Genomic DNA, 16,166 nt, shown 5'->3' on the forward strand with positions numbered 1-16,166 from the left:
GTGTGTGGGGGGTAGTTGGCACATGGCAGTTGACAATTGGCACTGTCCAGTGACAGTCAGAATGAACAGAAGAAATGAAGGTGTTCAATGAATCCTCATAGGGATTAATTATAAGGAAAAGTTATTATACACCAAAGAATCAAAACACTCAAAAAATAAATACTGCACATTTTGATTCATAACTCCACTTCTACACGGGCTAGAGCTTAACTTTTTTAAAAAGATGAAAACTGGGGATCTGTTTTAGGGTTAGGATATGGCAACTTCAAATCCCCATTGTTTCCTATGGCGGAAATGTTCAAAATCAGTAAAAACTAAAAAAGTTCATTAAAAACCAACCAAATGTCCCATTGCCTTGAAATTTGGGTGGTAGGTGACACCCATGGGGCCCTACCCACCACCCAAATTTTGTGCCCCTCGGACCTTGTTAAGTGGTCTGAATTGGTCCAGATCAAAATTGAATCAAAGCAAATACAAATCAAATCTGGGGTGCTTTGGAGGGGGTAGATTTGGATACAAAACAAATCAGGGGTGATTTGTTTGTGGCACAAAATTGAATCAAAAAACCAATTTGTGCACATCCCTAATTCCTGTTCTCTGCACTGATAGGCTATTCACCATTACTGACCCATCTACCATTTTATCATCTGTTGGGTGTTTCTTTCTGCAGCACTTTTATATTAGCTTCAAGAATTTCAATCATTTGAGACTTCTCACAGGTGTGAAATTTCCCACTGTCACTGAGTGAGGCTAGAGAGAACTGATTTTCAGACTTTTGCAAATTCAGTTGTCTCTTGTGACAATAGATAATGAGGTCATTCACACAATCAAAAACCTGGGTTTGGGAGCTGTGTGTACTCCCAATTTTTGATTGTGTGGAAGCAAGGGTGGACGAAACCCTGGCTAGAAGTGATTGTGTGGAAGCAAGGTTAGAGGAAAACCTGGGTAGCTTTTCCTCTAACCTTGCTTCCACACAATCACTTCTAGCCAGGGTTTCGTCTACCCTTGCTTCCACACAATCAAAAATTGGGAGTACACACAGCTCCCAAACCCAGGTTTTTGATTGTGTGAATGACCTCAAAGAGTTGTGAGAAAAGGTTGCAGTCTTCCTTTATTGTAGTCTGTGGAGCAGCAATGTGCTGCTTGAAGAAACCCAACTTGTTTTTCTTAATAGGTCGAGAGAAGAGTTTTTCATCTTCGTTGTTTAGCCCTACCTTGAATGACACACTCTCTATCCGTGTTGTAGTGTGTAAAGAGTATGTCGGCAAAACTCTGCTCTGTAATATCTTTGGGTGTGGAAACAAGTAGTTCTGTCAATTCTTCTGTGAAAGGCTGCCCCACTTCCAGAATCACATTGGTGAGCTTGCACACTCAATCGAAGAATGTTTGTTGAGCTTGCTTGCCCACACTCTTTGTGGTGACTGCTATTGTTCCCTAGCTCTTTGATATCAGAGACTGTCTACCAGAGATGAGTGAAGAAGGAAAGAGAAATAATATAGCAACACAACCCCACCTGCCCCCAAATTCCTTGTAGCTGACTCCAGCTCACCCAGGGATTTTTGAATGCAGTCTCCATTTTATGGACATCTCCAGTCAGGGAGCCATTTTAGAAAGACTATGTCCAAGACAGTTGCATCTAAGAGGTTTTCCTATCTGTTCTCTTGCTAGAGATAGGGTCAAATCTGAGTCATCTAATTCTAAATGTGAAGTGTATTGTTGGGGGAAAGAAGTGTATTGTTGGGGGAAAGTAGTTCCAGAGCATAGACAGAGTACAAACCAAGAAGTTAGAAAAAAGAATTTTAAAAACTGTTATATGAGGGTCAGTTGGAATACTTTGAATACAGTTGTCCTATTGCATTCAAAGGTGCAAAACAGAAGGAAAATGTATGCTTTCTGCACACGTGTTAATATAGCAGCACCATATTTATTTTCAGCCACCACATTGGATTTTTTGGGTGCCAAACATTACTTTCTAAAACTACACATATCTGACAAAAATTCTGCCAAATCACATGCTTTGTAGAACAAAGTGCACAGCGCCATCCACCAGCAGCTGCCCCACTAGAATGACTAATAGTGTGGGGGTGGTTTAACAAGCCCTCTTTAAATAATAATCCGGTCTGTAGCTAAGCCTGGCCAAGGCTCTGCCACAGGGCCTTACCACAGGACCCCAGCCACTAGCCCCAGTGCCCAGCTTCATATTTTGCTAGTATGGAAGGAGCAAAAAGGAGCCATTAATCTTCCTCTGAGGGCAGAGAAAATGAAACAAACACACACACCTGTGTATGCATATGAGAAAACATTGTTTGAAATACTGCACAACATTTGACAGGTTGGACCTTGGACTTTTGGGGCCCTACAGAGAAACGTTTTACCTCAGCATTGCAGCTATCTCTTACAAAAAAAAGCCCCAGCCAGGGTAAGTGAAAGTTTCTGGATCACTTCCTTCTGAGTTTCAAACCTTCTCCCTCTGTATCTACATTGCATGAGTCTTCTTCACTGTCTGTCCCTTCATACATCCAATCCCAAGCTTCTATGGGCAATGACTGCCTTCAGACCATCCCCCACTCTCTGCCATATGCCGTGTTGGGTGATGCTGATGTTGCTATGGCAACTGATTTTATTTATGGCTAAGTGCAGTTACTCGTGAGTATACACTAGTGGTGTCGATTGCATTTACTTTTGCATGTGTGTTAGACACAGATCTGATACATCTGCGTGGGAGTATTCAAACGCACTCCCACACACAGGTGTTAGGAAGCACAATAAACTCTTACACAACAACTTGGAATGTGTTAAATAATTTACAAAGAGCAACAAAAATCTGGATCCTTGGGACACAATCCTGTCTGTTCAATAGTACTTGTGATACTGTTGCCTGAGGTGAGGCAGCAGCTCTTGTGTCATCGAGGTCTCAAAAGAGACCTCTTTATTTCCCCGAGTTGCTTTTTATTTGGGTCTAGTGAAATGACCATCATTAGGAATGGGATGGAGGGGATGGGAATGGGAGGGTCTGTGGGTCTCTCCGAGTATACAGGATTATCCCTAGTGTTGCAGGGAGTGGCACAGGTTTCACGCCAGTGATCTTGGCAAGATCAGTGCTTCTCCTCAGTGAGACAGACATTCACTTCTATGGCAGAATGCAGAACGCAGTGCATGTATATCCTTTAGAACAGAGATTCCAACTTTGGGTCCCCAGATTATGTTGGATTCCTATCATCCCCTAGGTGATATTCAGACATGGCTTCATGCTTCAGGGTATCCAAAGAGTGAATCTGCTTCCGAGTAGATTCACAGATGTTTAATTCAGGTGATTAGATGAGCCGTTCACATAGGGTTGGTGCTTGTTGGCATTTCCTGTGGATCTTTTTCCTGTGTGCATTCCCACAGCTTGCTCCAGGTTTTTTCTCCAACCAATCACATTCCACAGGAGGAGGCGAGATACGTTTTTGTTGTTAGTTTGACTGCTGCGAGACAAGTAGCCAAGCAGCTGGATCAAACAACAGAACGCTTAACCTGAACCTGCTGAATCTGACCCAAATCTTTGCTGATTTTTATAATGAACTTGCATTTGTGACTGCCTTCATCACCTCATGTTCCCCCATCCCACCCCAGACCATTTAAGAGGCCATGGAAGTCTAAAAAAGAAATCATTGCTTTTCCTCCGTGATGAAGAAAAATGCAGCCTCATGGAATCAGCTCAGACACAAAGGGCTTAGGTTACATTGAACCTGTTTCTCCATTGTTAAGTTCCAGGCATCCTCCAACAGCATCTGCATATGTAAAGCCTATGTTCCTATGGTGACCAGGCTTCAATAAGATGAAGCCAGAGACTCATATATGAATTAAAAATAGCCAAAAGACTAGAAGCACTAGCAAAGCTTGTGCTTAACTCAGGAATTTCTCCCTCCCCCTCCCCTTCTGGACTCCCTCCACAGAATTTCACCAATCTGCCACAACCCCTCCCCCCCCCGACACCAGCGCTCACAATTGCAAATCACTCAGAGCAGACCATACCCAACACAACTGTTAAACTCTCCTTCATTTAGCCCCACGAAAGTGCGCATTTTGAAAAATGACGAATTTTTCAATGTGTAGAGAGGCAATGGCCCCTCTACACATCGCGGGAGAAGCGGTGGGGCATACCAAAAAGCTCAGGTTAAAAAAAAAAAAGGCTGCCTCACGTAGAGGATCTTTTTACCCCGGACATAATTCAGGCCAAGCTAGAATGCACAGCAGTAATTTGGGCGAAAGCAGAATTGGGTGTGTACTGGTCCCTGATAGCTCACAGGTACTTTGGGGTAAATCCAGCTGATATGTGGACTCACACCTTCCATTCCAGAAGGGATGTGAGCTAAAAGCCATGTGTGTAAAAGTCCCTACTGTGGCCAAGGCAACAGTAGCGAAGGATGATGGGAGTTGTGGGCCAACAATATCTGGGGATCCAAGGTTAGGAACCCTGCTCTAGAGCAAAGGTGGCAGACCCATATTTACCGGGCTGTAAATCTTTGTCCTTGAGGGCGGTTGCAGGTACGTCAAGAGGCAGGCCCCATGGTGGGCTGACAATTTTTATTTTCACTGCCCTACCATTTAAATCTAACTCTTTGGAAAATTTGGACCATCGTGCCATGGCGACCCGGGTTAACTTTGGTAATATATATTTCATCTCAGTGAATGTTTACATTCCTCCTGTTAGAATATATGCTGAAATTAGGTCAGTCTGGCAAAAATTAGAATCCTATATAAATAAGATCCAACTAGCCCAGAGTGATGCGTACTTAATTGTGGCAGGGGACTTTAATGCAAGGGTGGCTGAAAATGATCATGTTTTTTTTCACAAATTTCATCAGCACCCCCTGCCTTATGGTACTCCTTCCCCTCTCTTTTTTAGGAAATCTAAGGCTGCCGTGGGAAACTACTCAGGCTTAAATCTTACTCAGACCTTTAGAAGAGCAGATCTTCATTTACTTAATGGAGCCATAGCTTCCGATTACCCGGCAGAATACTCACATTGGGCAGGTACCAAACCATCCCTCATAGACTATATGGCGGTATCTAGAAATGTATTACCTTATTTGGGGGATTTTCGAGTGATTACACATACTGAAAGTGATCATTCACCTCTAATGTTGACTTTGGTATTAAATGAAGCACTTTATTTAGAGTTTTATCAGCTCCTTGTAAGCAAGGAGAAATTGGTCTGGATTAGGGCCAGATGGACACCAGCTCTTCAACAACGTATTGAAAAAATACTGTACTCCCCTGTGATGTTTGGCCTCCAGGCAGATATAATCAATGGCTTGTATAATGGTACGTATAATGGCTTGTATAATGGTACGGAACCATCCGCAGTTGATCGTCCGCAGTATAATCGTCTGATCACTTCTCTTACATCAGCTCTAACAAGCTCGACCTCCATACCACTTAAGAAATGTAATCACACTTCGCATACCTGATTTGATCAGGAATGCCTCAAGGCCAAGAGGAAATTAATTTATCACTTTAAATTGTAAGGAAAAGGCACCTCTAATGTTGCACCACAAACTTTGGTAACCCTTAAGAAGCAATATAAGAACCTTATAAGAGATAAGAAACTCCAAGCCAAAAAAGAGGAATTGGCTGACCTCATTGCCACTTCTAAACTTAAAAATCAGACTAGATTCTGGCGGCTAATTTCATGTCCTTTAGGGAGGGCCCCTTCTATTTTTAATTTGGCAATTCCAGCTGGGATATGGGAACATCATTTCTCAATACTATATCAAAAAGAGGACTCCCATACGGCTATAATTGATTATAACCCAGACCAACTTCCAAGCTGGAGCCCAGTCACTGTCTCGGAAGTTGAAGCATTGGGTAAAAAATGTAAGACGGGTAAGGCTTCTGGAATTGACTGTATTACAATTGAAATTATTCGCAGCAACCTTGATTAGTGGGCTCCTCTTCTTGCTTCCTTATTTACCTTCATAGATACTACTGCAAAAATGCCCGAGGATTGGGGTGTCTCAGTAATAGTCCCAATTTATAAGAAAGGATCAAGGGAGGATCCTAATAACTATCACCCAATTAGTCTCCTCAGCATTATTAGTAAACTCTATGCTAGACATCTCCTGGGGAAATTATAGGAATGGCTGGATACTCAGGATATCTTATCCGCCGAACAAGCGGGATTTCGTGAAGGATATTCTACAACACAGCAAGTATTTATTTTACAATATTTAGCTGAGAAATATTCCTGCTCGCCTAAGTCCTCCCTGTATGCTACGTTTATAGATTTTAAATTAGCTTTCGATTCTATTTCCAGAGATAGACTTTGGACGAAGTTAAAGGAATCATCAATAGAACCACGTTTACTTTTATTAATCTACAATCTTCATCAGAACACCCGCCTCAGAGTGCGGTGTAGTAAGAAAGGGCATCTCTCAGCTGAGATACCTACTTATAGAGGAGTATGACAAGGTTGTATTCTTGCCCGTTTAATTTAATTTTTATATACATTCAATAGTTTCTCATCTGAACGACCTTGCTCTTCATCCCCCTAAACTTGCAAATAGGCATGTTTCGTTACTGCTTTATGCTGATGATGTTGTCCTGTTATCTCAAACCAAGATAGGGTTAAGCCGTGCCTTAACTTCCCTGAGTGTCTATACTGTGAAGGAGGCCTTGGAGGTAAACTATACCAAGACTAAGGTGATGGTTTTTGCAAAACGCCCCCAAACCCATAAATGGTCCATAAATGGACATAATATTGAGCAAGTCAAGGTTTTCAAGTATTTAGGGGTTATATTTCATTCCAGCGGATCCCGGAAAGCTCATCTTAGCTTTGTTTCTCACAGTGCCCAACAGATGGCAAATGTGATTAAATCTTTTTACTTCTCTTTTTAAAGATTAAATCTTTTTACTTCTCTTCTACTTTTTGTCCCAGCGGCTGTCAAATTATTGAAGGCTAAAATATACCCTCAAATTCTTTATGGCGTGCAAATTGGGCCTTTTGATAATTTTACAATATTAGAAACAGTTCAAATTAAGTTCTTAAGGGCCATCCTTCAAGCCCCCAGAGGCTTAGGAACCCTGGTTAGGAACCCTGCTTTAGAGCAAAGGTGGGCAGACCAGGCATGTAGCACCTACTTTTGTTTTGTACTAGAACCCTGAGGTTTCCCAACCATAACCATGTGCCAAACAATGGTGGTGGGGGACTCAGAATGAAGAGACACAAGGTGCCTCTGAGCACATGCTAAGCCCTGAAATTTGTTTTCAGTGCCAGAACTAAGCTCATCGCAAAAAGTTAACCCAATCCTGATTCTCCCCCCGCCAAGTTTTCTTCATTTCAGCAGCTTAATTTGGAGAATGAGGACTGAAACCTTTTTGTTGTTGTTACTATTGCTAAACAACTGAGGATCATCAACAGCAAATCACTCAGAGATCTACCATTAGATCATGATTTGTCTGCTGCCCATCCCTGCTCTAGGGAAAGGGACCCTGGAAGTCCAGTGTGAGCAAAGCACAAAAGCCAAGGAACTGGCTTTGATATACGCATGCAGGAGGCCTTCATTTTCCACAGGGGGGTTAGGTTCCTGGCTACTACTGTGGATGGCAAAACTGCGGCTGGGCATGCGGGGGCGGGGGGACCTTGAACCTATGGGAATCTAGGGGTCAGGTTCTTTGGAAAAATTTTAAGTCCCAAATATCATCCAAAAGTGGGTGGTGGGGAGAGAGAAATAAGTGAGGAATACAGTACTGAACCTTGGCTGCTTCAGCTCCTAAACTCTCCAGCTACTGCAGTAATGAGCAACTTAGTCCCCTTTGCTAAGCAGGGCCTGCCCTGGTTTGCATTTGAATGGGAGACTACATGTGAGCACTGTATGATATTCACCTTAGGGCAGGGGTGGGGAACCTTGGCCCTCCAGCTGTTGTTGAACTACAACTCCAATCATCCCCAGCCACAATTATTGGTTCCCCACCCCTGCCTTAGGGGATGAGGCTACTCTGGGTAAGGTACCTGCATGCTTGCATGCATAAGATTCCAGTCCCCTCCTGGCATCTCCCGAAAGGGCTGAAAGAGACTTCTGCTTGGAGTCTCCTTGGAGAAGCTGCTGCCAGTCTGCTGCTGCCAGTATAATATAGTACTAAGCTAGATGGACCAACTGTCTGACTCAGTACAGTACAGGGCACAGTACAGTACTATATTGTCCAATACAGTATTGTCCAAAGCACACACACACCCTGAGGAACAATCCCAAGGATGGCCTGGATTTTACTTTGCGCTGCAGCTCCAAAAGGCACCCCCAAAACACAAGAAACTCCAAACTCTTCCAAAAAGGCACTCCAAAGCACTCCAGACTCCTCCAAGACACACTCTCCAACCTTCACCATCAACTCCAGAACAACCACCCACAAAGCTCCTCCCTCAAACCACGCCGATATAAGGCACATGCTAAAAGTGAAACTAAAAGTCATGCCTGCAAAATCCTTGAAAAGCTGAAACCCTATACTGTGGAAAATGAGACCCTGTGTATGTTGGTCAATCACGAATAAGTGAAACCACAGAAAACAAATCTATGGAAAATGAGGGCCTCCTGTAATCATTTTTATCATGAACCCTTTGGGAATATAGTACTGTGTGCTAGAGATTCCTTTTCTTCTTTGGGAGGATTCCTGTACCTTTAACAACTGCATGACAAAATAGAAATTCAACAGCTGTAATTTCTCTATGCCATCTCCATTTAGGAAAAAACTACCATGATTGTATTTCTGCTTGCCATGCAGCTAGAAGTGGCTTAATTTGCTTATTGGCTATAAAAGGTACATGAGGATGGCTAGGGGGAAAAGATGTAACAGACCAAGTTAGCCCAGAGTCTTTCACACTGGGTGGGTTGACATGTACAGAGTGGCTGGAGCCTCAGGAATGTGTGTGTGTGTACCCTACTTCTAGTCTCAGGAAAGATATGCCAAGATTGGTTGTGTCATACGAACCCACCGGTCTTGGAATATTCTGCCCTACTTGGCGGTATAGAATCTGACGTCTGTAGCTAAGATTTGATGTGAGAGACATCTCTCAAGTTCTGGACCACAAGTAGGGTAGGTGCCAAGACTGGTAGGTTTATACGACTTGCCCAGTCTCAGCATATCCTTCCTAAGACCAGAAGTAGGGTGTGCATGTGTGTTCCCCAGACTCCTGCTGCTCCACCAAACCTCCGGTTCAGCACTACATGTGAGCCAGCCCAATGTCATGTGCAAAACTCACAGCTGAAAGGTAGCATGGGCTTTCTGTGTCCAAGGATATTGAGAAGCTACAGGCTCTCTGCATTATTTGCAATAGTACAGGTTTGATTTGAATCCTCCAATGGTGCCTTCTGATCTTCCAGGCAGCAAGCTGGAATTGTAGCCAAAGAGAAAGAGCTGTGCTGTTTTCTTACTCCAGGCTTGAGCTGCTAAGCATTTTCATTTTGCTGCCAGGCTACTGGGAAATCTAAACAAATAAACAAAAAACAACACCCTGGAGTCTTACTCTTTCTACACTGTTTGCAGCCGGGGAGCTTGGGAATGAAAGCAATGTGAGACCATTCCTTTCGCATCCTCCAAAATACTGAATTTGTCTTGGGACTTGAAAATTGAGTGGGGTAGAAAATCCTTAGCAGTGAGGTGGAATCATATTCCACAGGGGCCAAACAGAAAAGCAACAGAGAATGTATGAATTGCCATGGCGGATAAGAAATATGTGGTATGATCTTCTCCAGTAGAGAATTCTTCCCAACTTCTCACAAGCAGTCCTGTCTGCATTGCTATAGTGATGATTTTAAAAATCTGATAGCTCTCAGGAAATCAGACCCTTCTGAATTCCACTACAGTCTAGGCCTTGACCGCAGCCACCATCTAACCGTGAGTTTAATAGGGTTGCTGTGATGCCTTGCTATTGATCCCTTTGGAGTTAGCCATGTGAATGTTCTAGGAAGAGCAGTCTTTGGTCTGCTTTTTCTGCACCCTGTCCTGCCTGTCGGGCTTTGACCTCAGTCTTTGAGATGCAAGGAAATGTGTCTGTGTGTCTGCTTTTGTCATTGCATATTCCCACCCAGTCTGCTTTGTCTCAGGATGAAGGTGATGGAGATGAAGGGGGGAAAGTTTATATTTAGCAGTTACCAAGAGTAGCTCTGGAAGCACTGGCCTTCTGTCACAATGTATAGGGCAGAGGCTTGAGGAGATCCACAGGGGTGGTCTTCCCCCTTTATCTTTTCCTTTTTTGTTAAGTCCAGACCAGCCTCAACACTTCCATACAAGGGAAGAAGGCACAGCCAGTTGGAAAACATGGATCTAGATTTAGGAGCTATGCGCAGCAGGATATCTGTCCTCCCTGAATGGACTCCAGCCATCTAATGAGCTCCAGACACCTGCCCTTCCTGAAGCTCATTAAATGTGTGCAGAAAGAGTTCCAGAGGAGGATATCCATCACTTCTGTTGCATTTGCTCAGTGTGCCCCAGAGGAGGCAAACAGATTGCAGCTGTGTAATGGCACACACAGCAAGGGAAGCTGGAAGACTCAATGTTCAAGATGCCTCAGGTATTTAAGAAAAACACACCTAAGTGCCAAAAGATGTACATCTTGGGATAAATCCAGCTTAGTTTCAAAGGTACTAACAGTAAGGGGCAGCAGGTATGTCAAGCTGACCTCACCTCCCCACACCAAAGGATTTCTATACTAGTCACTTCCTGCTGAGGGCAGAGATAAATCAGCATCTAGCTTTTTGTTGTTGTTATTTAAAGCACTACTATTGGGATGATGGGATGTGACACAGTGAATGAAGTCTATGTTCAGAACTCTGCTACCCTGTTAAAACCAGTGGATAGTCTAGGTGGGATTTTGGAACATGTAAGTAGCAAAAGTATTTCCTAAGTTTGGTAGGAAGCCAGGTTTTTCACATCCCTGGTATTTTATTTGTGGTGGTTTAAAGAAATTGATTTACTCCTGCATGGAGCATGGTGTCAAACAATATGGTTCAGTGGCTAAAACAGAGGGCTTGTGCTTGGCTTCGTCTTTTAAGCAATTCTCTCTCTCTTGTTTTTACTATTTATTTAGCTGACATTCTCAGATTAGGTATTTTTTTTAGGTTGTTCATCCTGGCACCCTTGTAAGTTAGGTCAATGAATTTCAACAGTACAGAGATGGGGACTTGCCTAAGGCCATCCAGGAGATCGCAATGTGACATGCTCAACACAACTGAGGCTGCCATAATCATGTGATGATCAAGGATGTGTGTGTGTCGCTACACAAGGCTGCCTGGTGACCAAGAAGAAAATAGAGGAGTTAGGAAATGCCCTGTTGCAATTGTTGCAAGCAAGAACATTCTCCACTGTTTGTGGGTGAAGGCAGCTTTGGGCCCATTTGGTTGCCATGTGGGACTCACTCTCCCATGCTGTGCCTGCCAGCAGGGTGGCCAGAACCTAAGGGGTATACTCGTGGGTCAAATGGGCCGTAAGCCAGAATTTGGCTTTTAAAAAGCCAAATCTGGCCACCTAGCCTGCCAGTGCACGTTTGTGAGTAGGCAAGGATGTGACTCCAGAACAATATCTGGGCCTCACTTACTTTGGGGGAAGAAGGCTAGAGAGCTACTGAGAGGATCTTTTGGTGCCACCCCTTTAACAACAGTAGTAAGAGCCTCCATTACAAAAGTATGTCATCTCAGATCCAATGCAACCCTTAGCTTCAGGCATCAAAGGTCTCTGATATTATGTAGACAATATAAGTTACCAAAAAAAAGCTAGCAGACAGAAAGTGATCTTGCTGAAAAGGCAGCAGTTTTTCCTCACATCTTCTCCATCACAGTAATTTGGCTTTGAAATAACATATCCTGAAACACACCAAGGAATCGAAGTTTTCCCCATGCCTAAAGAAACAACTCTCCCAGCAAATGTGTGCCCCGTTCATGTGGAGTACGGTAGGTGGTGGTGATGATGATGATGGACAGTTCCATCTCTCAACAGCAGAATGCACTGTTCTGTTTGCAGCAGATGATTCTGCAGGAAACCAGAGAACGAGGTCATCAAGGGAAGCAGAGGTCTTGTTCTGGTGCCAGTTCAGTCACATTGGATCCTGTCCAACTTTACAAGAAGTGGGGCGGGGTGGGGGGGAGAACAGTGCTGGAAAAACTCTATAACCTTTGGCCTTGAAGAATCTGTCAGCATAAATCCCCCAGTGTGAAGCACACCTCCCTTGAATCTCTGCTGAGTCCTTGCAGAAAGGGGCAGCCGTCCCATATCTGCAGATTGTCCGTAGAGGAGAGCAGGCAAGAGTCCTGCCATTAGCCAGTCCAGCACCACCACCACCAGAGAGCTCCCTCAAGCGGCAGCTCCTTGCCAGTCAGTGGCTTGCCACAAGCGGCCAAAGTGAGGACGCATCTAGGCTGAGGCAGGAACGTGGCCATCGCTGTCCCCGCTCCAATTGGTAACCCAGTCCTTCTTGGTGATGGTGCCTGTTTTCTCTTCACGGAAAAGCTGGCGCTCCTGGCGAGGGATCTTGACCGCATGGTACTGTGGCACCTTGGCTTCTTGGTAGTGGGTACGTTTGAAGAAGCCAAGCTGGAAGGGAAGAAGCCATGGTATTAAAATCAGTGAAGGTAGTCCACAGGGCCACCACATCATGGATGTACTGAAAGGCAGGATTGTTGGCCACCAAGCCAAGGGCTGCATCCCCCAGCTACAGCCAGTGGTGGGCTGCCATGATGATGCCACTCCAGCTCTCATTCTTCATCTCTTGGAGTGGAGCCTACCCATCACACCACCATGCATCTGGGACACACTGCATAGGTGATACTAGGCAGAACTTGGTAGTTCTCCCTCTACTTTGGAAATGGTGTACTGGTTTACTCTGCAATTGTGATATTAACTTGCTGGAGAAAGTGACAGATATAGTGAATACTTGCTATTGAGGGTGTGTGCAAGTTTGTAGACTTTGGCTCTGAAACTGCAGAAGACTTGAAATAAGCCAAAACACATTAGGCAAATAATTTACTGTTGTGAACTTATTGTACAAACCTCCAAGTCTCAGTCATTATTTCAGTATTTGTTATCGTATATGCAGTATTTGAATAGTCAGCTATTTTTGATAAGCTATTGCTTTGGGGGATGTTTTAATTTGAGAATATTTGCATTTTAAGCATTTTGTAAATACAGCATATTTTTGCAGATATTTTGGTCCTAGTCTTAGAGTGTTCATGAACTTTATTTTGGCCAGATCCTTATCAGGTTGGCTTTTTGGTACAGATTGATAAACCTACACATCTGGACTGTGGGAGATCAGAAATGCTGAAAGAGCATATCTGAGCCCATAAACTGGAACCACCGGGATGTGCCTTTATATCATAGTTCCTGAGCCTCTTGCACACTCATATTCCCTCACACACACACCCCAACCATTTATCTGGCCCAGGAATGTTGCATCCCATGTGCACTTTTGAGCACATGCCAGAGGAGTAGCTACTATTTTGCACTCTTGTGTTGTTTTGCACACATACACTTTACTCCTAACATATCTGCAGAATTGTGTTCTGCTGCACACTTGTATATTGTCATTCTCAACAGTATCTTAGCACTTCTAGACTCCTAGTGCCCATCACTAATGGTCCCTAAGGGCCCTGACTATCCATGGATTATTCCGTGATAATCATGCATTGTTACGATCCATATCCTTGCAACACACATGCACACAAGCACTGCAATTACTCTTACATGTTATGATCTGCAGAGTCCTGCACACATACTGCCCATGTGCACTTACACACACTTGGAAGTGCGCTGGTACCACTCTTTGCTTACACATGCACTAGTATTCTTAGTGACCTCACACTAATAGCACTCAGTTGCTCACTACTGCCACTCCCCTTCCGCATCTGAGCTCTCACTCTTACACACGTACAAGCAGAGGGTCAGTTAGGTGGGTGAGGCCAAGCATTACCACTAGGCCTCCATGGCCTGCCTGTCAGCATCAGATGGCTGTATGGCCAGCCGAGCTCGATAATAGTTTGTGGAGTATTTGGATTCCCGGCTGGTCCTCTTGAAGAAGCCACACTGGCAGTGGGAAGAAGCATGAATGGAATGATCAGCCTAGCCTGATGTCTGGTCACCAGCAATGGAGTCTAAAGACCTGACTGGCAAGGACTGCTGCCTGGAACCTAACGACATCCTTAGATCCACCGTTATCCCTTGGGCAGCCGCCTCCTCCCATCATGCACCACAGCATAGAGTTTAGGTTCCTGTCACCAGATAACTGTCTCCAAGACATGAATCTTGGCTGATATGGTGCCACTGTTTGAGAGGCTGTGACTTCAGGGAATGGCCTCTAGAGGCTGGACTCCTGTTGCAAAAGTCAGGAGATGCCATTAATCACCCTTGGTATTCTGGGTCTTGGGCTTCTGTTGCCAAGGGACATATTTTACAGAGCGGAATCATCCTTATGAACGCTACTCCAGTGTCAAAACTGGTAGCTGGGAAGAACTAAACTAACCATCCCACGGCCGGTAGAAAGGACAGAGTCGAACGGGGTCCCACAGAACCCTCCCAGCGGCCACGGCTCTTTCCTCCAGGCCAGCTCACCTTCCACAGAATGAAGACCAGCAGGCTCAGCACGAGGATCCCAGCCAGAACTGCAATGAGGATGATCCACCAGGGCACCCCTCGCGCCAGAGCCACACTGTCATCCAGGTAGACAGTCACAGGGATCTGGGAAGGAGAATGCCGCAGTAAGTCAAAGAGCCATCCAAATGTGCAACAAGGGATGAGGGCCGTCACAGAATCTGCAGAACATGCAACCAGGAGCCAAAACGTCTCAGCTGCCCCGCACCTCCTTCCGTGGAAGACAGACAATTAAGGCAGGCTGTTGCTGAACCGCAGGCTCTGACCAAACTAAGGGTGGGCTGGGCTAAGTCGAGGTCATTGGTGTGGAAAGGAGGTGTACAGGCCATACGACATCCCAGGATGTTGCTATTTGCACTCATGGTTTTTTTTAAGGACAAAATCTTGTCCAGAGGAACCTTGATTTTCCAGGCCCCAATATTCCAAATTTCTGATTTTCCACAGTGTTCTCCAGAACCAGGAGTTCAGCCATTTTGCTTCCTCATTCTGTTCTCGATTGCTGTGCTAGGCTTTGCTGTGCATCCTTGTGCAGAAAAATCACTTTCCGTGTCCCAGAGCGTGTTTTCTGTGGTAGTGTACAGTACAAACTTTTTGTTGTTGTTTACCTCCTAAAGCTGTGTATTTTGTGTTGTGAAAACTTATTTTAGCTTATTTTACTAACTTTTGTGACCATGTGCTTCTTGCCTCCATTTTACGGGCAATCACCTAGTCTAGAAAAATCAGGGTGTATCTATGCCTCCTTTAAAAAACTGGTCTGCACAAGAGAGTCTGGTCCTCTTCTGATCAGCAACCTACTTCTTCTCCTTCATTTTCAGATCCTTTCTTTCTCTCCCTCCCTTGCTGTCTCCTTGCATTCTCATTTCCCTTTCCCTCTTTCTTTATGTTAGAAAAATTCTGAGTGATGCTTGTGAGTGTGGGAGGTGGGCTGCGCTTGGGCTGGGCAGTGGGAAAAAAGACTTAGAGCAAACTTTGATCTGTGCAAGTTGCCACATTCTTTCACCACATCATCTGTGGTACAATGGAGCATCCCCCCACTATTCATCAGAATTCAAAACCTGCTCCAGCAGCCTCTCCATTTCCAATGTACATACACACTGACAAGACTGGGTTGTTGTTTTTTAAACCTTCCTTTTTTGTCTTGTGACTTTGAGAAGCTGTGATCCATACACGGGAGTTCATGATTTCAAGATTTCCCTTCCCTCTGACCAAGCAACAAGTAATGGAGGGAATAGTTAGAGGGTACAACCAAAGAAGTTATCCAGGGCTGCAAAATATCAAGCATTGTATTAGCTGAGCTGTGAAACCCTGGCACCTGTGTTGTGGCATCCTTCAGGACAAGGTTGCGGATGGTGGATTTCACTGTAATGTTGGCCCGAACAATCACTTCCACCGATTTCACTTCAGAGTACTCCTAAGAGTGAGAGAGAACAGGGCTCAGAACAGCCAAGAAGAGTCACCTGGGCATCCCCCAATGAATGGTAGAGTCCACCGTAAGAAGACTTCAGTGTGAGTGTTGCAAATCACACTTGGTCCCCATGCATCAGCTG

General features: G+C 44.5%; 1 protein-coding gene and 1 long non-coding RNA gene across 9 annotated transcripts in view; one reads left to right on the plus strand and one right to left on the minus strand.

Annotated features, from left to right (window-relative positions):
* LOC128347631 (uncharacterized) overlaps positions 1–16,166 on the plus strand; it is a 28,880-nt gene that overhangs the window by 5,211 nt on the left and 7,503 nt on the right. The window contains exon 2 of the long non-coding RNA XR_008317627.1: positions 2,333–2,419. This is a non-coding gene — a long non-coding RNA (uncharacterized LOC128347631). The remainder of the gene's footprint in view (positions 1–2,332; positions 2,420–16,166) is intronic.
* Positions 11,766–16,166, minus strand: part of ITGA7 (integrin subunit alpha 7) — an 80,039-nt gene continuing 75,638 nt past the window's right edge. For 4 of the 8 annotated variants that reach the window (XM_053302554.1, XM_053302553.1, XM_053302549.1 and 1 more), the window contains 3 exons: positions 15,932–16,030; positions 14,581–14,706; positions 11,766–12,567 (listed from right to left, as the gene is read on the minus strand). In XM_053302554.1, the coding sequence (XP_053158529.1) occupies positions 12,388–12,567; positions 14,581–14,706; positions 15,932–16,030 (405 nt within the window). In that variant the 3' untranslated portion in view covers positions 11,766–12,387. Of the gene's footprint in view, positions 12,568–13,903; positions 14,056–14,580; positions 14,707–15,931; positions 16,031–16,166 lie in introns of all 8 variants that reach the window. The other 4 variants (XM_053302557.1, XM_053302556.1, XM_053302551.1 and 1 more) reach the window with 2 other exon arrangements.

This window comes from Hemicordylus capensis, chromosome 2, assembly GCF_027244095.1.
Source record: "Hemicordylus capensis ecotype Gifberg chromosome 2, rHemCap1.1.pri, whole genome shotgun sequence".
Taxonomy (NCBI): domain Eukaryota; kingdom Metazoa; phylum Chordata; class Lepidosauria; order Squamata; family Cordylidae; genus Hemicordylus; species Hemicordylus capensis.